At 42.0% G+C, this 24,832-nt stretch overlaps 1 protein-coding gene and 1 long non-coding RNA gene across 3 annotated transcripts in view; one reads left to right on the top strand and one right to left on the bottom strand.

Moving 5' to 3' along the window:
- The window catches only part of LOC306980883, a 469,430-nt gene that overhangs the window by 250,386 nt on the left and 194,212 nt on the right, over positions 1-24,832 (top strand). The window lies entirely within an intron of this gene.
- Positions 1-24,832, bottom strand: part of LOC306980836 (ADAMTS-like protein 1) — a 100,334-nt gene that overhangs the window by 35,193 nt on the left and 40,309 nt on the right. For both annotated transcript variants that reach the window (XM_079580327.1, XM_079580326.1), the window contains exon 2: positions 18,329-18,445. In XM_079580327.1, coding sequence (XP_079436453.1) covers positions 18,329-18,445 — 117 coding nt within the window. The remainder of the gene's footprint in view (positions 1-18,328; positions 18,446-24,832) is intronic.

The raw sequence follows: 24,832 nt of genomic DNA on the forward strand, positions 1-24,832 counted from the left end.
TCTTACTTAACCCAACCCGGACCACTGCAGCGTTTTAAAGCAGGTATGACAGGATGGGACGGGCATAAATTAGCCGTGTAAATCCGCTGGAGTGGCCCAATCTGCTTTGCCAAGGTGGGCCAGAGGGGAAGCAAGAGGAGCGTGGGACCAACATCAAGTTCTTGGGCAAGATCCTAAAAAGCTGTAGATTATTTATGGACTTCCACCAAGCACCAAGAGCTGATTGATGCCCCATGCTTCCAAATTCAGACCACATTGCCGTATCATCTGGGTATTATGCGCGGTCAGATGGGTTTACACGACTTGTCAGTAACGTAACTCGATTTCCTGAGAATGCAAACTGAGTAGATACAATAAACTGAAGTTACAAAGAATGTGAACTGAAAAACAATTACACAGTTTTATGTAACAGAATGATCTCCTAGTCTGACACAAACTAGTCTTGTCAGACGAGTTCGAAAGGCTGCTGCACGTGAACAACACTGGACATGGTTCAGGCCTCACGGGTTCAAGTCCTGGCTCTGACAGTTTGCTGAATGTCTCTCCCCTGTCTTTACACCATCTTTACCTCTTTTTACCCCGTACTGTCCTGTCCAATACATCTCACAGGCTAGAAGACCTTTAAAAGTGCTCTCTTTTACTTTCTGATTTACTCTTTCTCTGTGTAATAAATATTTATATATTTACTTTTCTTGACAAAATCGCCTCCCATGAACCTTTTTTTTTTTTTTTTTCGTATTTTAGCCAGGACAAGAAAGTCCCCTTGAGATTGGAAATCCCTTTCTCAGAATCCTCAGACTGAAAGATATTATTGTTCACTATATCACATTGTGATATACAGTTGTATTTGTTTCAAAAGTTTACATACCCTGGCAGAAGTTTTGATTTTTTGGCTCAAGCAGAATAAAGTGAAGGTTAGTGGCTATCTCAGTCTCCTGACCTCAATATCATTGAACCACTGTGGGGAGAGTTCAAACATGCAGTTCATGCAAGTCAGCCCAGGAGCGTACAGGAACTGGAGGCATTTTGCCACAATAGACTCCAAGCTGTCATTAATGTTAAAGAGGCAATACACAGTATTAAGAACTGGGGTGTGTAAACGTTTGATCAGGGTCACTTCGGTACTTTCTTTTTTCATTATGATTTAAAAATAGCAAACTCAGTTGTTTCACCATAAATGGCTTCACACAACCACTAACTATGAGTGAATAGAAAACCTTTTGTGATATCTTTCAAATTCTTTGAAAAATTGTCAAAAATCTGCCAGGGTATGAAAACTTTTGAGCACAACTGTATGTGCTTCTAAAGTGGACACTGCTCAGTGTTCAGCATCACATCCCCCTCTGATGGTCCATTGAAATGGAACAGCAGACATGGACAGTCCCTCGTGTCCCTGTCTTCTTTCTCTCTCTGTCTGACTCTGATCCACTTTCAGAGTCTCTGCATGGTCTTTGCGCACTCCCTGCGATATCACAGCAGCCATGACATAATGCTGCACATCACGAGCTCGCAGCGGCATATGGAAGCTGAACGGAGTAATCAGGAGACATGTGGACGGGAGATGGACAATTTGCTCTGTTTTGTCTGTGTGAGCGCTGAAGCCCCGCCATTGGCCGCTTCGATAAACAACAACTGTATCCAAACTGTGCCAGAGCAGAGAAAGGGAGTGAAGAGTAAACGGTCTGGCACGAGTTGAATGAACAGGAAAGATGCATGTTATTGTCAAGTTTGAACTGCGGCCAAAAAAGCAAGGCACTTTTTGGATGGAGCAAAGCATTGAGACGTAGAAGCTCTACTCAACACAATATCGGCGCCTGATGAGTGTTATAGCAGCACATTGTGAATGAATATGCGCTCAGGACATGATTCTGTTACAAATCTTTCCACCAAATGGTAGAATTACATTATCGCAGCATACAATTTTAATAACTAATGGGCGCTTGTGGAAGTTGGACACCTTTTTGAAGGGTGTCTGGTAAATTTTACGTTGAAGCGACAATTTATTCCCGTAATTTGCGCTAATCAGCACTCGGAAACCCAAAACCAATGGCCGCAACAACCTCCATCAAATATGACACATCCAGCCATGCAAAAATGTATGTAACAGGAGCGTAACCCCTGAAAAACAAGGATGTAATTCAAGGGAGCTGCTCTTTTAGGCCGCTCGTGATGCCAAAAGACACAGGGCGAAAACGCTGGTCAAATGCACAGAGCATCCGAGCGCAGACATGAAACAGAGTCTAGTTAACCTCGCTTGTAATTATCATGCAAGTTCAACGGCAATATTTCATGTGAAGACACTAAGCAGGAAGTCCAAACACAGAGAGACCTGGCTTACATCACTGGATTATTATTCACCGTAGTCCACATTCACACCCGAGACTTTTCTGATCTTCTATACATGCCTATGTTCCAGAAATGCAAAAAAAAAAAAACACATGCTTTTGATTTGGGAAAAAATATACATGGCGTGTTTTCATTGGCAGCAGGAAAAACTGATAGTGCGACGATAAACTTGGTCAGAACGCGGGCTGCGCCTTCGCGTGCTCCTAAATTTGACACTTTGTTAAATAATGATGCAATATTGGGAAGTTCATAGGGCGACGGTGTGTTGTAGTGACCTGTGCCTGACCCAATATGGAAGTTATTAAGAACAAAAGTGCGACACCTCCAACACATTGTTCCAATTCCCCTCGGAGCCAGGCGGAGATTCACTGGATCCTGTATTGTCAGGCAATTAGAGCCGCAGGCAATTTCTCATCCCCACAAGAGAGCTGTCAGGGGCTTTGCTGTCTTTGATTTAGCTACTTTTTGAATTTCAGCCACGATAGTAAAAGGAAATAAAAATAAACGTGAGTGAATGAAAGACGTGGGATCTACTTCTCGATTCTTTTTCAGGTGAGGAGAAAAAACAAGACTTGTAAGGCCAATGAAAGAAACATTAAAGGCAGGAATTATATATTAAAAAGCCATTAGATATTCATCAATCCAAGACTGGAAAGTTTGAAGTCTGTAGGTGCGATTAAAGTGCATAGGTTGTTGCATGAGTGTAAGGAAAACTAGATTGTGAGAAAACTGGACCAAAGGTTTTGTATATCGCCTTTTGCCTCAGCTTTCTCCCAGAAACAAATGCTCGCCCTGACCAAAGACTCTTGCAAAACATCTCCACATTGCGAAAACAAAACAAAATTCAAAAACGGGATTTTTTTTTTGAATGTGTTTGAGGAACTGCTCTCAACAAAGTGACGTGAATGTAATTACTTAATGTCATTGCATAATCTACGCTGTGAAATCTCTCCTCGAGCAGAAAGACGTGGGATGCTCTTGCAGTGTCATTTTTTCCACATCTCGAGGTCTGTGGGCAGAGGGTGAATGTGGAAATGTTAAATTACGTCTCATGTGAAGTTTCTATTTCTGCGATGATAATAGGCGGCCGCCGCTGGCCATGGAAGCCCCATATCAGTGTCTCTGAATGTCCTGTGGCTCAGAGAAGAGAGAGGAAAGGTAATGGAAAAAGTGTGCGCGAGAAAAAGCTCTCAATATCAGGAACCGGGGGTTTTCTGTTTGCCAAGTAATACATCATAAACTTGAATGTGCTTTAAGAAATGTCACTCTTTGCTTTGGGCCGTTTTTAAATTATTGTTTATGGGCTGAAATGTAATCCCGCTTCTTTTCAGTTTACAAAACACCATCCAGAAAAGCCGACTCGTGAAACTCGATCGGTCATTTGTCATGTGTCACTTAAATGTGGTGGTGAAAGAAATGACTTCAAAACTGCGCTCGATTAAAAGTATGTGCAACAGCATTAACTGCAACCACAGACATAAAGGAACTAAACTAGTGAAGTAAGTAAGAGTAGGTGACAGTACGAACACCTACTACAAACAATGGAAGTCTTAGCTGCCCATGGTGACCACATTTACTACACTATTGTAAGTAAGTAAGAAAGTGCTTTATTTGTCATTGCACAATTGATCGACGAAATTCGTTCCAGAGCGTGGTGTCCTGCACTGTGTCAGCTCCTCCACCTCCTTCTGGTTCCTCCTGTGCAGCTCCCTCCGCTCCACAACAGTCTTTGATTATCTTCTTTCTCCCCTTTTTGGATTCCTGTAGCGCCTCTTGTGACGCCTCCACTGTACTGCAGGTGTGAGGGGCTCTTGGTGCCTCTTCAGTGTCTCAGAAGAAGAAATTTGTAGATCTTTTGTTCATAAGCTAACTGTTTGTTTACATTATTGACCCTCTGCAGTAAAAAAACAAACCTACCTAATACGTTGGTTAAGTCTCTAACGTGCTTTAGCCCTATTCACTATGATGGGATTTAGCTGATTTTAACCTGCTCTAGAGCCAACTACAAGGCTAAGAAATATTACATTTATGCTGGATTTTCATTAGTGATGCTTTTTTGTCATTAATTATCAAATTTTTTTTTTTACACAGTCAAGGCTTATTTTGAAAATAAAAATATCTTCATTTTACTTGGAGATATGGTGAGCTATATTGTTCGAATTAGTTGTATAACATTTTTGGCCTTTTATCCGTTGTTATATCAGCAGGAGATACAGATACAGTTGTGTTTTTTGCTGTATTTATCAATGGAGCGTTTGCTGCTTATTATACTATATGTACTTAAATGGAGGGTCAGTATTGAGCATTTGTGAGCTACTATTACAAGTATTTGTGTCATTTTTGGGTGTAGTCATATTCCTCAAAATCATCTTGGGGCTGGAAGATGCTTGACTGCCAGACTCTCCCTGACTGATTTTGCCTATAAAGACACATGCATGTAAACACGCCACGCCAGATTCTAGTCTCTGTAAAATATACACAAGAACAGAAGTAGCTTTGGATCAATTCTTCCTCATCTGTCTCTGGATTGAGAAAAGTGCCCCGGTGCCCTGATTTCCCATGAGTCTTTGGGTCTTGCAGCTGTCTAAATACGCTACTGTAGTGAGCTCCCTGAAGGCTTTGGGCCGATACAGGTGCTGAAAATGATGACAAATGAGGAACAGAGGCACAGGCTGCACTTAAAGCTCTTAATTACAAGCTCTCTTCCAGGAACTTGAATCACAGCCCCAGTTTAAATATTAGAGATGTCAAATGAACCATTTCTACAGAAATGAAAGCTCCTTTTGTGAGTCATGCTTAGACTGCATTTGAAACCAATCTGAGTGACACCACAGCTCTTAAGAAAACAAAAAGGGAAACTTGCCTAACAATTATAGGAAGTGTCATAGCTCAATACTGGCCTCGTGTGTTGGAAAACTAAAACTACAAACATATATATAACATAAACAAATAGCCTTGGTTTTTAAAGTCCTTACCACAAAAACTCAAAAGACACTTCTAGTATTCATTTGTTGTGCATATGAAACAGAGACCAATTAGCTAAGGTATTTTCTACATGTTTATAAATAGTTGTGCAATGCCGTGCGCTGTGATTTAGCCCAACATAAGGACACGCACACAGCCTGACGGGACTTGTTTTACAGTCTGAGGTGGTCTAAGCATTTTAAGTGTGGCACAGATGTAGCTATAGCTCCTGGCATAAGCCTCTAAATATGAGGGTATTTGTCAAAATCCCGTCTGCTTTTGTGCACGCAGACACATCCATAGATTGAGTAAACACTGCATCACGACTTCTTTTATGCCTATAGCCGCAGATCAGTGGCAGCGCACTGGGTTGGTCTTGCCCTAATTGCTTTGCGCCTCTGTGCTAGTCAGCCCTAAAACCTCAGTAACTCCCCTTTTCCATCATCACTCCATCAACTGCAGAGATGCCAAATCAAAGAGGAGCCTGTTTACAGTTTCCCCTGCCCCGTCATTATCCGCTGAGGTCATACAGACACGAGAAAAGTGACTGTAGGAGATGGCACAGTCATAGTCTTACTCATTGCCTGACTGGGGTATGATGATTGATGGCACTGTATTTTTAGCACAGATTTAGCAAAACATACATCTTTGGGATAAAACAGCAGATAGCGGAGCTTATGCAGGGGACAGTGTGGGACTTCTCCTAGATGTTTTTAGTCAACCAACACCCTGGCACACAGCCCAAGCCTGGTAAACGATCTTCTCAACTTATGCACAGTCAAAGCAGCCATACCACCATAAATCTCAAAGCTACAGCGTTCTTTAAGTCACCTTTTGATGGTATAAGAACTAGTGGGGAGGGAGAGAAAAAGTACTTGATGAAAATCCTACAAAGACCGTACATGTCATAGTGTCATTCTGTCTTCCTCGCGCATCTGGAAGGATTTTGAAACCATTTGCTTTGAAAAGAACAAGGCAGTAAAAAGTAAAACAACAAAGACTCGCGATAATGAAAAAATACTCATTGTGAAAAACTACACTGGAATCCCATTGGGCTTGGCACTAGAAGAGGGCTTATTTTTTTGTGTTTAACATATGAACAGTCATCTGGGAGGAATTAATACGTAGGACAAGCTACTTTTATCGTCTAAATCAGAGGCGCTTTTGTTTAACGTATTCTTGAAGACAAAGGCATGTAACGTAAACCCACATGCCTTTTGAAACAGAGCTTTCGGTTCGACCTGCCTGCCGCAAGATAGGGTCATCTTAATCAACGTGGATGGAGAAAGTCTATGCTGATGAACAAAGGGCAAAACATAACAGCGTGGTGCAAGCAGATTTATTACATAGTCTATCCATGTTTTTGGATAGATGTAGTTTAAAGCTGGGGTATGTATTGGAATTTATTTAAAGAAAGACATCATAAAAATGAGCCTGTTCCCCTTCTTCAGTATTCTTGAGCCAATTACCCAATCAGAAAACAGAATCAAATCTTACTTATGGCAATATATATTTGGATTGAATGTAGTAATATAAATCTTTCTCTGATTTAAAATGGTTCCTACTTTCTACCAAAATCCCAGCCCCTGTCAGCAACCAGTCAAGTTAAGTCCTTATTAGTGCAGCATCAGTAACTGAACTCTGAAGTGTCTGAGCTTTCAGGTTTGGTATGTCCACATACTGACATTGAGTAAATGCAACTTGATCATCGCACATGTCATATACTTACCATTAATACTTAGTTATTAGTCATGCACCAATTGCACCTGTAAACCTCTTCACCTCGATTTTGGCTTTACCAAAATCTAAAAGCTTCTTGGAAAAAGTGTCAAAATAGCAACAAAAAATGCTATTCACAATTGTTTCACAGGAAACAAAAAAGGGACAAACAAGGAGGTATCCGGGCGAGACTTACAACTAAGCCACACATGTGACCTTTTAGATTTAGATAAAGATGATGCAAAGATCAGAAAGAAAATGCACATGGTGAAGGCGGTGGTTAAGAGGTTAAATTTACAAAGTGTGAACCATGTTACCGCTGAAGTGGATAAACCAAGGAGTAAGAAGAGCCTGAAACAAGTCCACAGCTCCAAACCAAAAGAAAGCGGCACTTATGTTAATTTAGACTCAAAGGCCTCACCTCTCGCTGTAGAAAGAGCCAGTTTAAGTACGGCTTCTTGTGTTGCATTTCACCTCGGAGCATGGACAGGTGCCAAAATCATTTTTCAATTTTGTGGTTTGTGGACAGATTACGTTCTCTCCCAGGGCTCAGCGGAGCAAAAACTCAACGCGAACATGAGCAGGACGGTTCGTTACTGGCCTTGTTGCAGGTCCACCACGCTCTACCCGTGGACTTTCTCAAGCAAGGCCACATCGAAACCTTCTTTCAGTACGCTCCCAAGCAAAAAGTTAAGCACCGGATTAATGGGATTTCTATGTATCCAGGGAATGCCGCTTAAAGACAGACAAGCGCCATACCTCATGCCCTGCTTAACTTGAATTTAAATATACTTTGGGGACAAGACTGTGTTGTTACCATAAAACATTCTTCAACTACTTACACTGTACTACTAAAGTACATCCAATGCTAATTTTACTTCTCACAGCTCTGTAAAAAACGAGTATGTGGTATTCCTTATGGGTGAGCTGCATGTTTGTACAACTGGTGTTTTACATGCTTCGCCAGCACCACACACAGCCATTACCCCCCACATTAAAGACTGGTGCGCCATTGGCTCTGGGCTGCTCCCTGGCCATCGGCTGTGGCCTGAACCGCACAGTGCATGGGTGGCGGACCTCTCTCAACACCAAATAATTACTGCACGCTGGATGCGAGCCCTGATCTGCAGACCTAAAAACACTGAAGCTCATGTTGGAAGTGTTCACAAGTTATCAAAGCTCTGAATACAACGAAAAATAATGATAATACTAGCGCTAATTAAGTTTGGTATTTCATGCTTTGTAACTAAATCTGTAATACCCAAGTATACAGAACACCTGCACTCGAGAAGCGAAACAGTGCACAGAAAGCAAAAAAGACAATATACCTTTTATTGTACCGAAAGCCATTTAAGTGCTACAATTATTTAAAGCAGTACTAAGTAACTCATGCCCCTAGAGGCCATAAGCGCCACTGCAGTCGTAGCATGTTGCGACAAAGACAATGTGAGAGAGGGATGTTGTACATTGTGTCACAACTCAGTTACACTGCTAAAGTGGTGCTAGCCCGCAGGTAGCTTTGACTGTAAGCCTGTTAGCTTCTTTTTCGTGATTCTATTAGTGTGTATTGCGCCTCCGACCCGGAAGCAGGGAAGTTGCCGGGTGGTTTTCTGGACAGAGGCACCAGGGGAGATGATAGACCCCCAATCATCCCATTAACACTTGTATTACCCCCAGAAGGACTACAGAAAGGATTTAAATGGATTTTCTATCTTTATCAGGCCCAAAGCGCTTTACAGCAAGGAACCAGTCATCCATTCACACTCTCATTCATACACCAAGGTACTGGAGGCAAGGTGGATGAAATGTCTTGCCCAAGGACACAACGACAGTGTGCATTTGCGGAAGCTGGGATTCGAACCCACAACCTTCCAATCACGAGACAAACTTTTATTAAGGTTAACGAGTCTGGTGAGTTGTCAAGACACTGAAAACGTTCTTTCTGATTTCTGAAAATATTCAATAACTCAAAATAAGTCTGTCACAGCACCATCAATTTGCTAGCATGCTGTTGAATGAAAGTTAAAGCTTGTTGAGAGTATTTTAAACAGTGTCATACCCACTACTGCCTGTAGAGGGAGCTCCAGGCTGATTCAAAATCCCTCCTCATGTCTTTACATAGACATTATTTCAAATTGTATACAATCAGTGCTGAGGTCCCCGAAATGTTTAAGCCTCTATCATGCATGAGAAGTCCACTTTAAAATCTCCGATCGGTCTGGGGAGCAGAATTAGAGTCCTTATAGGTTACATACAGCAGTCCCAAAGCAATTTACTTCAGAATAAACATCTTGCCCTCGACACATCTCACTTTAAGTAGCTGCTACAGTAAATCCAAGAACATGGGTGGGAGATTCCCCTTAACCAGAGCAAGATCTTGTAAGACATTATTGTTTGGCTTCCAGACGCATAGTTTTGGGCCTAGAAACAAATCTTTTGGCTTTTATTGCCCTCTTATTTAACCGTAATGGAACCACATTTATTGCACAAAAAACGGGCCTAAAGTGATCTCGCCCACGTGCCGCACACAGAACGACCACAATGAATAGGCGCATTAAAACAAAATAAGCCACACTTGGCGTCAATTAGCGCGAGCCCTGCCAAAAAGACAGAGTGGATTCCTGGATGAAACCTTTTGGCGTCAACAGATTGTGCGAGTGTCTGTTTGTGCACGCAAGAACGCAAACATGTGCATCGGGGACAATTAGCAATCAATCATTTGTGGAGAAATGTGCCGTTTCGTGCCAAAGGAGGAGGAAGGTGAGGACAGAAGCGAGAAGAAGCTTGGAGGGGGGGGGAGGGTGAGCTATCAGCCATTATCCGGGGAGAGTGGACGCTTCTGTGGAGCGCAGCAACTATGGAAAGAAATCGCAAACATATGGGCAGTATATGGGAGTATAGAAAGCGTATATAAGTCATGTGTATTGCAACTTTGCCCAATTATCCAGACAGGCTGTTGTGAAAGGCATGTGACTCTCGTATTAGTTTAGCAGCTAACACTCAAATCCAGTGGACAGATCATGCATAATAGAGGCTTTAGGGCAATCTTTTAGGTAAAATAGTAAATAATCTAAACCATGTATAGAAAGACAGTGGGAACTGGGGATTTCGATTTGGTCCGGACCACACTTTGCAGGCAGTAGTGGGAGTGACATGTTATAAAAGAGTGAAAACAAACCTTCAGGAGCATTTAACGGCAAGCTAGCAAATCCAGGGCAACTTGAAGAACATACTTTAAGCACAGAAAGAGTCCATTGATGGATGGTGGGCTTTAAAAATGTAAAGGACAGGTTTTGTGTTCCATTTGTGAAAATTCAGCAGCAGAAGAAGAATGACCAGAGCGAATAGGATGATTCGAAACTATGCGAATGAAGCAACATACAACATAAACATAACTTTTTAAATAACTAACCCACCTTTTATAACCACAAATGCTCTTAAATATGCAGCCAACGTTTGCAAACCATAATGCTTTCTTTCTACAAGGATTAAAAATAACTTAGTGTGCTGCAGATCGCCTGTGGGATAGGAAAACAAGTCAGTCACCTGTCTTTCCCTTCCCTGGAGAACTTTTGATAGATGCCACTGCAGACTGTGAACACAAAGCTGCAGTTTTAGAGATGCTGTGACGCTGCACAAATTCTTTTTAACAAATCTACTTTTTTAAACTCCCTGTTGATGCACCCAATGAGCTGAGGGGAAAAGAAGAAGAAGACAACGCTGAGGAGAGCTTTCAGCCATCACCCGGTCTAAGTGGATGCTTCTGTGGCATGCCATAACCTTGTACAGAAATCACAAACACATGAGGATTACAGGGCATGTGCAAGTCAGCATGAAAACACAAACAAGGCCACGATGTTTTGCCGGAGACAGTGAGCGGGCGGGCGGGCGAGCGGCAGAAGTCGTTTTCACACTCCCCTTCTCCGGGGTTTAATGTGGGCGCTGTGGTGAGGGCCTTGTCCCTGGTGGCATTACCTCAGCCGCGCCGCTCCAGCACCCGCGGAGCACCACATCAAGAGCGCGGAGACACCGGCGGTTCCCAGCAGCGGCCAGGGATTTACTCGACGCACATGTTTGGTGGGATAAATACAGGGGAGCGAGAGGGAGCGATGTGGAAGCCGGAGCCACGTGGATCAGCAACAGTTTTCATCAGCGCTCAGCAGTTTCCAAAGTAGAGCAGAGTAGGAGTTGCACTATCCTCAGATACTTCACCTCTGTTGTATTAAAGTTAGCAGATTCAATAAAATGTTAACTATGCCTTTTTTTTTTATGCCCCCACCCCAAAAAAAAAAAAATCACATTATATTTTTAGAATTTGCAGCAGGCCAATTAACGCATTGAGTGCCGCGCTATTCTATGTAATAGCTATGGACACATGCTATGTCTCGTTTGAAAGGTGAGACTCCAACCTCTCTGTAGGCGATAACAGTTTAATTCTATGTGCATCGGTTCCTGAGAAATCTAAGCTAAACTGAGGCTAATTTTGATCAAAATGACAGATTTTTTTCTAGATTCTGAGATAGTGTGTGTTTTATGAAACACACTCCTTTCTGATTATCTCCTCTCTCATCCTCTCTCCTCTCTGGACAGGCACTAATGTTATAGGAAGAGGCAAGTGCCTAAATATCTCCGTGTCAAAGTAAATTTTCAAGGACAACATTGTTGACACACTTTGAAACACTGCATGCTATCGATAACTTTTTATCACGTGTGCATTTAAACAGCCTGGTCATCCTTGGACCGTTTCTAACCATTTAAAAATTCAAAGAAATGTTAAAATCTCAACTATTTCGATCTGTACATGGGAAGCTGCTTTGTCAAACGCGCTCCAGAGAGCGAGAGAGAAGTGTCGGCTTTGCAGCTGTTCGAGGCGCAAAAGAAAAGAAACGCAAGAATATATGAAATGTCCAGATTGTGACTTTACACACGTTTTTGATCGTCATTTATTTCACTTCTATTCATCACAGAGCTGCCAAAATCACACATCAGGTGTATTATTTAGAGTGTCTAGTTTCACAATAAAACCCTGCAAAAACAAGTTTTTCCGTTTTTGGCACTCAATGTGTGGGCCACAGGCCGTAGTTTGGACACCCTTGCACTAGACACTCGAGTTGGAGACAACGAAGATGGAAACTTCTGGGTCAAGTTGAAAGTCAATTTCAGCTTCATTTTATATGTTTATTTATGCATGTGCTTATTCATCTAAATAGGACAAACAGCATGAAAACAATTAGACTCAAATATTTTTTTTTACAAACACGATTTCCCGTAATCATGCATTCTGTCACACATTCAACCTCAAACTTTGAACAAATTCCATCTGTCAAAAGGTGCTCCGTGGCCCAAACGTTACGTGTGGCTTTAAAAACTTTGCTTACATCTCGTTTAATACCGAATCCCGGTGCCAGAATATCTCTTACAGAGCTGGCGGAGCAAAAACAAACACATCCAGGATTGTAAGAAATAAAACAGTTATTAGCTCTCTAAAATATACAATACAATGTTCCAACAAAAGGAGACAAAAAAAAAGCTTGAACACTTCAACTTTAAAATATGAACAGACCAATGATTTCACACCGAGGACATGAGATTATGCAGATTATGTGTGTGTGTGGGTGGTCACAATTGATTGGGAAGTACGACATGGATAGAAGCTCCAAAAAGTCGTTTTTTTAATTATCTGTCACACGATATGTAGGGCGTAACATCTGCACTGTTTTACAAATCCGAGACACAAGCAGAGAAGTGGTGGTGTACCAGAGTGCGCCATGTGAGGGAACGTCACAATAGTTTTATTATACTTTCGAGACGTATCGCCAGAAAACACTGATGAAAAAAAGACTCAGGCCAAAACACCATCATTGCCAAAGCTAACAAACCCATCTTTCTAATGAAGACAAATGAACTGGTTAATTGTGTAGGACAGTTGGCCTTTCCACCTGGCCCTGCATGCAAAAAAAAACCCTGCTGCCAGCTCCAGTGCAGTTCCTCCGGTCTGTAAGTGCTTATGCTCTCTCCACATGCCACTGACACTTGCCCCGGGCCTCCCTCCTCTAACCCCAATTACACTGAACCCTGACACGCTGCCAAGAGCCCCAACCGTCCAGGACGCGCTCATCCAGAAGCAGGAGCCAATGGTCATGAGTTATTTACACTCTTTTAAATGTACTTAAATAACTATAAGAGGAACAAAAAAAGACAAAAGAGTGTTTATTTCTAAAGTAATATATCAAAACAGTGCTCATTTAGTGGTTTATATAAAGTAATGACAACTCAACCTGGCTTGCTTTTATTCTTAAATCCGTCCCTGCCCTGAAGCGTCTTTAAAAAACACCTCTGTTGTGCAATCGAGCATACAAAATCATTATAAGGTCTGGACAGCTCGGCATGTGCTGAGTTGTGACATACTGTAGGAAGATGAAAGAGAAGCCGGTGTTAAAATAAAGGCAGATATTTTCAATGGAGGATCATGGGACGAGTACCAGCGTGCTGCGGGACAGTCCTCACCTCAGCTCCGGTCTATTTAAAGTGGCGGTCTAATGACTGACTTTAGAGCACACTTAGCCGCCCCAACCCGTAATATCCTGGTCATTCAGCTGTAGATTACACAACATGTCACTCACGGCAGCAGTCAGGGCATCCGCAGACAAAGTGCGCTCTTGCTCTGGTTAAAAGAGGGATAATGACAAAGAGACGACACGGAGCAGCACGTTTATTAAAGCGCGCATTTCCGATGTGCAGAGTGAGCAACTGCATGAGACACAGGATCTTGGGAATACACGTTGATATCAATGTAATGTGGGACGATGATTAAGCGAAACCTTTGCAAACCATCAGAAATGTGCTGAAGTGAGCCTTTGTGAAATGTGTTTTTGAGTTTAAAATTAACTGGGTGCAAAAAAAACCCATCACATTATACTTCCTTTTTAAAGCAGTACTAAGTAACAAGCTTACCTTATTACAACCTTTTCGTGGTCCCTCTGGGGGTAAGTGTTAATGGAATGATTTCATCTCCCTCTGGTGTCTCTGGCCAGAAAATCACACTTGCAGCTTTCCTGCACCGGCTCGGAGGCCCTAATACACAGTAATGGAAACACGGAGAAGAAGCTAAAAGGCTAACTGCGGGCTAGCACCACTTTAGTAGTGTTTACTGTCAAGTTTAAGTGAAAAAAAATATCTCCAATGTGTTATTGGATGTACAATATCCTTCTATCCCTTTGTCTTTTCTATCAGCGTAGTATTTACTCTCAGAGACATTTAATGAGTAAAAAATAGTAACATGCTAAGATGCTAAGATAACAGTTTTGGGAGTTATTTTCTGATTTTGCCTTTGACATTGCAGTTCATATTGCAGGCTACTTTTCTAATTTTAATATTATCATGTAAACAACATATTGGCCACCTTTATGCAGCATATGTTCTCTTTTAATCAGAGGAGATCCATAATGTGTACACCTTTAGTGCAAAAGGAAAATTGAGCAACCAGAGGAAACCTTCACAGACATAGGGAGAATGTGCTGACTCCAAACAGAAAGACTCGGTGTAGGACTCAAACCTGGGATATGGGAAGTGCTAGTTACAATATCACAGTCAATAAGCGCAAGCCAAAAAACTATCACCATTATATCAAAAACACTAGAAGTGAGTCATTACCTGTCCTGGACCTGTAGTCATATTAACATATCTGAAATAGCGATTACTACCTGCAGTGCACAGAGGGCGCAGTCCAAAATGTTGTCACGTCACATCATTGTTAGGGGTGACACAGCGGCTACATGTCAGGAAGCCATTTATATGACACGTCCAAACAAATGAACGCTCTACTATTTCATATGAAAATTGGGTGTTGATTGATTTACACTCAAAACGTCTCTTTCTCCGAAATGGCACAAATTGTATTCACAGATTTTTTTACGGGCGGATTCAGATCGACTCGTTCAAATGTCAGGGTCCAGGGTTGATCAAATTGTATAGTAGCTCTCAATCTTTTCCGACACAGCATCTCTTTAACTGTTACTAACTGCCTGTGGTCACATTACAAGTCAGAGCATAAAGGGTCACCTTTCACTCACCCCTTTTAAGTCGCCTGTTGACAAGTAGATCATCTTTGCCGTCTAGACCGAAGCTTGGCCTTGTACTGAGCCTATTCTTAGCATTGAACTGTGTCTTTCTACTCATTTTCTCTCCATTAAAGCGCTGAAATAGTCAGTTTGTGAAGTTCAAGGGTTATGAGCGGATATGATCAGAGCTCACAAGCAAGCATATGTGCATGTGTTGCGTCTCTAGATCTTTAGATATAGGATTTTAGTGAGGAATACCAAGCTGGAGGGTTAGCCTGTACTCGTAAAGGTTTTATTTGGCCTGCAACAACTGCTCATTATCTAGGATCTACTCCACCACAGTTACTGGAACAGACAGCCGGCGTTTGTTAACTCCAGACAAGAACTTAACTCATTGAAAAAGTCGAAGCGTAAAAATGATTAATTGCAGCCGTTTAAATAGATGTGATGGAAATACTCATTCACAGCCAAACAATGAGTGGGAATATTGTCTGGGAGATTTATGTCTTGTTTCTGTTTATCTTCACAGACCATCAGTCACGCTGCTAAATGGGACGACACACTTTCTCATAGAGTCAGCGGCCAATTCATCCCACAGACCCCCTACAAAGGGACTAATTCTTTGTATGACCGACCACTGGGTTTTACACTCTTTGAAGGACGAAGTATCTCTGAAGTAGAAGGAAGAGCAAGTGCAAAAGAATTGATGTATCAATTTTGGAAACTTGACAATATTATACAGATTGAATTTTGTCATTTAAGAGTGTATTGGACAAATACTAAAGGATAACAGAGGAGAAGTGGGCCGTCAGGACAGCTTTTTCAATAGAAGAACTTTTAACTGGGCTGCCAGGGGGGAAAAAACGTTGCCATCACAGAAAACAATTCATTTTGGGGAATAGCGGCTAAAGGTGCCGGGAAGGTCAAAACTCCTGCCCACAGAGTAACCAGAGAAAGCGAGTGCACTTTTGGAGTTGCACCTCCTGGATCTCTGGCTAATTAAGCTGAGTTTGTGTTGGCTCAGAATCAAGCTTAATATTGAACCAAGCCCCAACATAGAACAGGGGCGGAGGGAGGACTCACAAGGGGAAGCTCCTGGGAACCTTTAGGAGAGCGGCAGAAACCCAAGTTAATCTCATCAATTATGCAAGAGAATAATACCATTTAGGCCCACATTACATGCTCATGTATTCCAAATCAGTCATTTTCTATAGTGTGCAGCGGGCTAGAGGCAAGTTTGCTTGGTCATTGCTGTGTTATGACATCACACGAATAACCTCTATACAGTATAAACCAATCAAAGGGGCCTCCTCAAGACAATTTTAACCTCTTACCCCCCGCCTTAAATGAGTGCATTTCTCCTGTTTTACCCAAATCTAAAAGCTTCTTGACTGGAGAGTTCAGTCTCCTCGCTCTTCCCCTCTATTTTTCATAGCATTTTTTTGCCTCTTTTTAATCCTTTTTTGCCTCTTTTTCATTGCTGTTTTTTTACCTTTTTCATTGCCTTTTTTACCTCTTTTTCATCGCCTTGTTTGTCTCTTTTTCATCACCTTTTTACCCTCTTTTTTATCGCCTTTTCCCCCTCTTTTTAATCACTTTCCCCCCTCTTTTTCATCACCTTTTCCACCCCTTTTTCATCCCCTTTTTGCCTCTTTTTCATCGCCTTTTTCCCCTCTTTTTCATCACCTTTTCCACCCCTTTTTCATCCCCTTTTTGCCTCTTTTTCATCGCCTTTTTCCCCTCTTTTTCATCACCTTTTCCACCCCTTTTTCATCCCCTTTTTGCCTCTTTTTCATCGCCTTTTTCCACCCCTTTTTCATCCCCTTTTTGCCTCTTTTTCATCCCCTTTTTGCCTCTTTTTCATCGCCTTTTTCCGTCCACCTTTCATAACTTTTTTCTCCTCTTTTTCATTACTTTTTTGCCTCTTTTTCATTGTTTCTTTCTCACTTTTTTATTGCTCTTCAGTGGCTTTTTTTTATTGCGTTTGTCACATTTCCCCAGAAGATTTTATATTTGGGTAAATCCAAACTGGAGAAAATTTGCTCAGTTCAGGTAGAGGTTTGGAGGTTAATGTAAATGACGACTGTTCTAAAGAAAAATACGGCTATAAAGGTGAGCCGTTGAGAAGCTCCTCACAGTACCAGCAGCTCCTCTCAGCACCAGCAGCCTTCACCTGCACCTGTGTGTTGATAGCGAGAACTTACATAGACCCGCATTTATTCGAGCTTCGCCGAGGCAGAGATGGCGCACTTACAGCATGTGGGAGAGAGAGCGAGAGCAGCGAAAATACCATTTCTATGATGTTTGGGTCGAGTTTCGCTCCAAAACCAGCTGATGCATGTGCAGAAATTTGCTTGTGGTCAGCTGGCCCGTAAATCACAGCGCTGCCTATTACATGACAAAATCCAAATGTTGTAAAGAACGAAATAAAACGGTGGTTTCTTGACTGTGCGACACTGTGAGCTTGTACCGCAGATTTCAGATTTCGGACTTCTAATGAGTGTTTGAAATGGCTTTTCCATCGCGGCCGTAAAACGCAGTTAAACGCAAGGCGAGACCGAAAACACATTCTCGTATAAGTTTTCAAAGCGAACATGAATATTAACGTGAAATCCAAAAGGGAATGCCTGTACGGTGACCCCCTGACCTATTTTAAAACGAGGCGCTGTGGGCCGTTCCCATACGCTCTCGGTGATCCTGCTTTGAACGGGGATGGTGGCGGTTGTTTGAAAAGAAATACTGATCGGTGTTCAAAGGCAGCTCAATCTACGAAGAGGCCGTGGGTCACTTAATCAAGCAAAGCCCCGGCCTGAGAAACGCGTAGGGGGTGATGATTTAGTAGTTCCAGATCATGCAATGTGCTAATATGGAAATGCAAGAAAGAGACAAAAGCAAAATAGGTTTGATCAGCGCTAATGGACTCCTCTCAAATGGAGCCAGGACTAACACTGACTTTGACCCATCAGATAACACACAGCTGGGTGTCGGGTTATAGGGAAACCAAAAGTCATTGGGAGGTGATGACAGAGAAGTAAAAGATAACTTTTTTACTCCAACAAAGTGCAGTGTACGCCTGTTTTTAAGTGGCAACCTGCAGCTTAACCCTCACACCACATCAACTCATTTTCACCTCCGCTCCCACAGCCATTCGCCTCTAATCTGTGCATGAATGGCCTAACAGCGAAGGGAGAAGGCAGTGCTCATCAGCAAAAGAAGGATGTTTTTTTTCTTTCACTTACAGAGTCTTCTGGTTTTTGGCTGCCGTCGTGAAGGGGCTCTTCGTGGAGGTGGTCCCGGCGAATCAGGGTGAACTCTCGAATGAAAACGGCATCGTCGTTGTTGGATGCAGCACATATCTATAAAAGAAACAATACATTTTTAATATTGCATTAGCAATGCCAACATAGTGGTCCGTGCCCCGAGCTCGTAGCAGAAAGGTTGCGGGAGTCGGCTTGTCTTTCCAATATTCACATGCTGCTGTCCATCACAAAACATGCATACTTCAGTCACTCTATTTGAATTGTAGAGGTTATATGCGGTAATGAAGAGTTGTGAGTAGGGGAGACCGGGGCTATTTGTTACATTTTTCTTTTACTAGAGTTCAGTGCTCATCAACAGAAAATCCGACAAAAGTCAGAGTTTCATTAAAAGAAAGATTGAACCCTTGACTTGAAGTAGACCTCGCTTCCTTTTTCTATCATATTGCGATAATGTCAACGTCAATGTCAATTTTATTTATAAAGCACATTTAAAAACAACCATAGTCGACCAAAGTGCTATACAAGAACAGTAACAATATGTACAATAAACACAATAAAACTTAAACACAGGTAATATATAAAGGCACAAACTGTGTCTGGTCTACATGGAACCAAAGGCCAAAGCAAAAAGATGAGTTTTTAATTTAGTTTTAAACTCCTCTACAGACTGAGCCGAGCGCACATGTAGAGGAAGGCCGTTCCTCTGGACACACCATTGGATTTAGGAACAGACAAAAGGAGCTGGTCAGCAGACCTCAGAGCTCTGGAAGGACAGTAGAGCTGCAGCAGTTCTGACAGATACTTAGGTGCCAGTGAATTTAGGCATTTAAAAACAATCAGCAGAATTTTAAACTTGATTCGAAAGGGATCTGGTAGCCAGTGTAAAGAGGACAGAATGGGAGTGATGTGCTCCCATTTTCTTGTGCCGGTCAGCAGGCGGGCTGCGGCATTTTGGACTCCCTGCAGGCGCTGGAGGGATTTAAGGTCCAGCCCTGTGTAAAGGGAGTTACAATAATCCAACCTTGAAGTGATGAAGGCGTGGATCGCCTTCTCTAAATCTTTTTGTGGCAAGTAGGCCTTAATTTTCGTTAAATAGTTATTAACCGTCAACCAAATTAGGTCGCCAACAGACGCCTCTATAAAAGATTATGTTAAAATGAAGTAATAATAAAAACATACGAGACACAAAGGAAAAAAAATCCCAGCATTTATGCCCCATGTGACAAATAACCCCTCAGTCCGTGTGACAAATAACCCCGAGTGTCTACTTCATAACAATGTAAGCTAGCTAACAAACGGCTTTAGCATGTCATTGGCTCAAAGCTGACGTCTCTGTCTTTCTGATCAGTGTCTTTTGTTTATGGCACAAAAGGAAAGTGCTCAGTACAAAAATAACCCTGATATTAAAGTTAATAATAGCATAAAAGCATAAAAACAATCCCGTCACGTCTTCAGTCCAAATGAGAAAATGATTATTGGAAGAGAAAGAGAATATCAATACACCAGTACCAGCCTACAGCGACCTCTAGTGAGGCTATAAAAAGCAGTTTGATTTACCCCGTATGACAAATACCCCCAGTCTTCTTCTAAATCGTATTGTAGTAGAAGTCATCAACTGGACTGGGTTGTTTGTTAAACATATACAAAACTTTGCAAGATATCTCATGCAAAAGTTTGTGATTCAACAAAGTCGTTTTTAAGAAGGAGCAAGCCACGGAGTACAGCAAAACAATCACAACATAGGTTTTTTGTTCACATTCACAAAGCTTTATGTATTGTTTCTCTTAGTTAGTATTCAAAACCACATGTGCCATTGACTCTGTTGGAATTCATCAAACATGAGATGTGAGATGAGGGGCTGAGGTATCCCGCTCCTGCACAGGGAGACAGATACGGGGCGGCGGGGCATCCTGGTTCAGGGTCATTGACAGCACAGCCGGGCCCGCATTCTGGTGCAAGGTGCAACAGAGGGGCACACAGCTGCTCAGTGTGGGTCACAGAAAGGTGGGCGAGCTACTTCAACTGATTTATATTATGGAAGAATACGTGTGGATGCCAAAACAACAACAAACACATGTGTGAGAACCAAGTAGAGGTTGTAGCTCTGCTTTTAATCATGAAATGTGCTAATTGTTCTTGTAAATCCTAATTTGTCTCATCAGCCTGCCTCACTGTGGCTTTCCACTTAACCACAAGCTAACAGTAAAGACGCCAAAAAGTTTGTACTTTGAAAATAATATTTGGATTGGACTAATGTAAGATTAATTTACTTTCCCCCCAAAATGTTATCATGTATGTAACAGACACTGCCTCACTATCAAACTAATGCCAAGACACAAGGAGACATAAAACAGGGACCAGAGGCTTTGTAGGGGGTCATAGACTTTTAGCTGGGGAAGCAAAAAAACTAAATGGTGCTAAGCGACTACTGCAAAACGTTTACTGTTTGTGCGTGGGAAAAAGAGTTCAAGAGGGACTTTAAATAAGACACATACAGGCTGGCCCTAAAACTGCTGATCTACAGCCACTTTAAGGACTGGGAAGCATCTGACTCAACCCAGCACTGCATAATAATAATAATACTTCTATGGTTTTATATAGCGCTTTTCTGGACACTGAAAGACGCTTTACATTGCATTATTCATTCACTCCATACTCTGTGGTGGCAAGCTACTGTTGTAGCCACAGCTGCCCTGGGGTAGACTGACGGAAGCGAGGCAACCAGTCTGTGCCATCAGACCCTCTGACCACTACCAACTGCCAGGCTTCCTGGTGTTGCCAAACGGTCTCCCATACAAATACCGACCAGGCCCTTCCCTGCTTAGCTTCCAAAGTCTGACAGGATTGGGCAGAGCAAAGTCGGCATGGCGGTAAATGCATGCGGGTACTGTAGTTTGTGATTACCTTAAAGGGACTAGGTTAAAATTATGTATTTTCCTCCCCCTACATGTTCCAACAATGTCCTAATGTGTAGAATGAGCTCAGACCTGTTCACCACAACTGCCTCTAAAATCCTGCACTGTCACTCAAAAACGTGTTACTTCGGGTCCGAATTGCCGTCATGCACAAGCTTAATATAGAAGGTGCAGTTACACGTATGACCTGAGGTGGCAGTAGTGAGTATTAAATAGCGAACTTGAATCTAGCCCCTTTAATAAACACTTTCCGTAATCCCTCTGGGGATAATAAAAGTTTTAGGAGCCACCACTACACATTGACAGAATCACGAAGAAGAAGCTAACAGGCGAACGGGCAAAGTTAACTGTGGGCTAGCGCCACTTAAACAGTATTTACAACCAAGTTGAAAAAAAGTATCTCTTGTATCATTGTGTAATTGCATGTACAATATCCCTCTCTATCTTTGTCTTTTCTGTCAGTGTAGTATTTACTCTCAAGGACAATTAATGAGTGGAAAAAAAGTAACTCTGCTATGACACCAGCAGTGGCGCTTATGGCCTCTAGGGGCATGAGTTACTTAGCTCTGCTTTAATATTATTTCTGTAGTTGAAGGCGTGACATTGAACTCTCATGTGATTTTACTGAGAACATGCATTGCCTCTGCTGTCAGCCTTAAACTTACACTGGGACAGTACTGGGGCTTCTCAAAGGTCCCAGACAAATGTTTTTAGGTCAATGTAACTAAAGGATATGGTATTATCTCACCGCAATAGAAAAACACATGTATTTTAGCCAGAACTGTAATAAATAAATCGCTAAACACGGCTATTTCTGATGGTGTCAAAACAACTTTAACGTCTTGCGCCCTTGAGTGCTAAATACATTTTGCATAAGGGAGAAGATAAATAACTGTCGAGCCCTCTGCACTGAACCAAGGCCCTTCCATCAACCAGAGCTGGAAATAAATGTTGCGCAACGCCAACCCAAGTGTAAAACCAACACGCTGTACGCTACATCTATGAAAAAAAAATGCCAACTCAAATGTACTGAAAAGCACTTACGCGACCAGATGTCCTCGCTCAGGGCTAGAAAGAGGCCGCTTTGAGATGAACGCTGATTGTTCGCTTCTCGTGAGATTTCGCTCCTGTTTTGCGGATTGTTTTCTCACACACTTTTAGACACAGAGCCTTTCTAAATCTGACAGCCATTTCCTTTGTCAGTTTAAGGCTTTCATCCAGCCTCCCACTCAAAGGCATGGGATACACTGGCGCCGGGATCAGCAAAACCTTTCCCCACTAATATTGCATACAAAACTACTTGTACTTAAAGGAGAAGTAGATAAACTTTGCGTTATGTTACGGAGCATGATCACACTGTAGGGACATGCACGGTTCCAAAGTATTACACTATCGACACTGGCAGATTGTGGAGTTGTTCTACAGCAAGGCCAAGTTGCTTTACACATGCTTTGTGCTGACATCAGTGTTATGGGATTGATTCCCTGACAGTTTGCTGAATGTCAAACCCTTACTCTTCCTATACTGTCTGGTCCAATAAAGCCTGCGGGGCCGAAAAAATCTTTATATTGCGAAGGACACTAGTTAGGTCTCACAGGCAGCAGACTCTGGGGGAAGCGGATACTCAAACACTTTCCCGATCTCATTTTTATTCACTTCCACAGATTAATTATCCAGATGCCACTATTTTTTAATAAAGAAATGCCTCGTGTTTATAGGTATTGATGGGCTGGCTTATTAAATTCTTAACTGCTGCCTGGTGAAATCTACTCAGTGGTTGTCGATTTATGTAGTTTGGGGATCCGCCTTCAACTTATTATGACAAGACGTCAAATGAATACGTACATTTCAAGCCATTTGCAGTTTCGCACCTATTTTACTAAATTTGCGATTGACCCTTTATATGGTACTTATTGGAATAGTTTGATATAAATAATTTCAATTTAAGAGTGTTATTGGGGGACATAACACAAGTTGGGTTCTGTTGCAGAAAATCAATGTTAGCGAAGTTACCATATTTGGTTCCTTGCCCCTTGCCGGGACTATACAGAGTTTAAAAATGTTAAAATTAAGTATTTTCCTCCCCCTACATGTTTCAACAATGTCCTACACGAGCTTAATATAGAAGGTGCAGTTACACGTATGACCTGAGGTGGCAGTAGTGAGTATAAAATGGCTAACTTGCATCTAGCCCCTTTAAATGGTAAAAAAAAAAAAATGTATATATACTGTAAACGAAGTTACCATATTTAGTCCATTGCCCTTTAAGTGGTAAAAAAAAAAATACTTTCAGGTCTCAGGGGTGCTGGTAGTCAGGAGATGTTGTATTTGTGATATTGATGTTTGAATGATCACACCTGTCAAAGGCAAGAGTTTTCATAATGTGATAGTGTTTTTTATGCAGTGGGCGGGGTCAGTCACCTCCAATGGTGTTTGCCTAAAGATTTACTAAAAATAACCTTTGGCAACATAAAAACATAGTCCTAGGGTTTATTGGTTCTTTTGTCAAGAAAATACTGTAAGTATGAATAATAGGTGCAACGGGCATGTCCAAATATGTGAACAGGGCATATGATCAAATATGGTGCCTGCCTGTTTCATGCTGTAATTTCACTCATTTCTCTACGCCTTCCAAACCCAACACATACAGTATACCATCACGTAGCACAATTATTCATCAATAAAATGTGTGAGTTTCGTCAACTTACGATGGTTAGTTTTCAAGTTATGTAAAGAAATGTGCCATGAATTTAGCCAGACTTGGGTCTTTTTCAGACTTCAGAGAAAACAGGAAGTTGAGAGCACGACAGGTCTCTGCTGATTGGTCAAATGCAATCTGTGATGTAGGGTGATCTCTTCTGATTGGCTGAGTGAGGACTAGATGCTTCTTTACTTTACTGATGTGCGGCAGGGAGGCTGTAAAGTGTGGAGAAATTACCACATTGTCATTTGCCCTATAAAGGGTTAATTTCTTCACAAAGGTCTGTTCAAGCACTTGCCTTTTATCTCATAGAACTCTCCACCCAATCCATGTTGTGAAATGATCCTGACAGAGGTTAGGTCAACGTACGCAGACTTTAATGCCGGCCAATCCCACTCCGTGCCACAATACAAGCGCGGCTATTTCCAGTGTGTGTCCAGTGACAAAGTTGCGAGGGGCGGGCGACGTACGGGGGAACAACTCGCCGATTCATTAGGCCCCAAAAGGACTTGTATTTCAAAGAGTGAGGAAGAGGGAAGGAAGTGAACTCTGGAGCGGGTCAGGCCTTCAAAAAGCACATAATCAGCCATAATAACACAAATATGATATCATAATTGAGCCTCTCTGTGACGCGGTGCCAGCTTCCATTCGCTGTTTGGGTGGAAAGTGAAGAGTGAGACACTTTTTGCCCATGCTAAAGGCCAAAAGGAGGATTTATGTTTCACGGGCGGCTGCGTTTGATTAATAAGTCCAATGTTTAGATAAGGACAAGCAATTCTCAAGACTGGCTCCTGTCTGGACGAAACTGATATTTTTGGGTAATCCACTTTGCAGAGGATTTGTGTAAGCCTTTAGTTAAAACAATTT

This window comes from Gobius niger (genome assembly GCF_951799975.1).
Source record: "Gobius niger genome assembly, chromosome: 21".
NCBI lineage: Eukaryota > Metazoa > Chordata > Actinopteri > Gobiiformes > Gobiidae > Gobius > Gobius niger.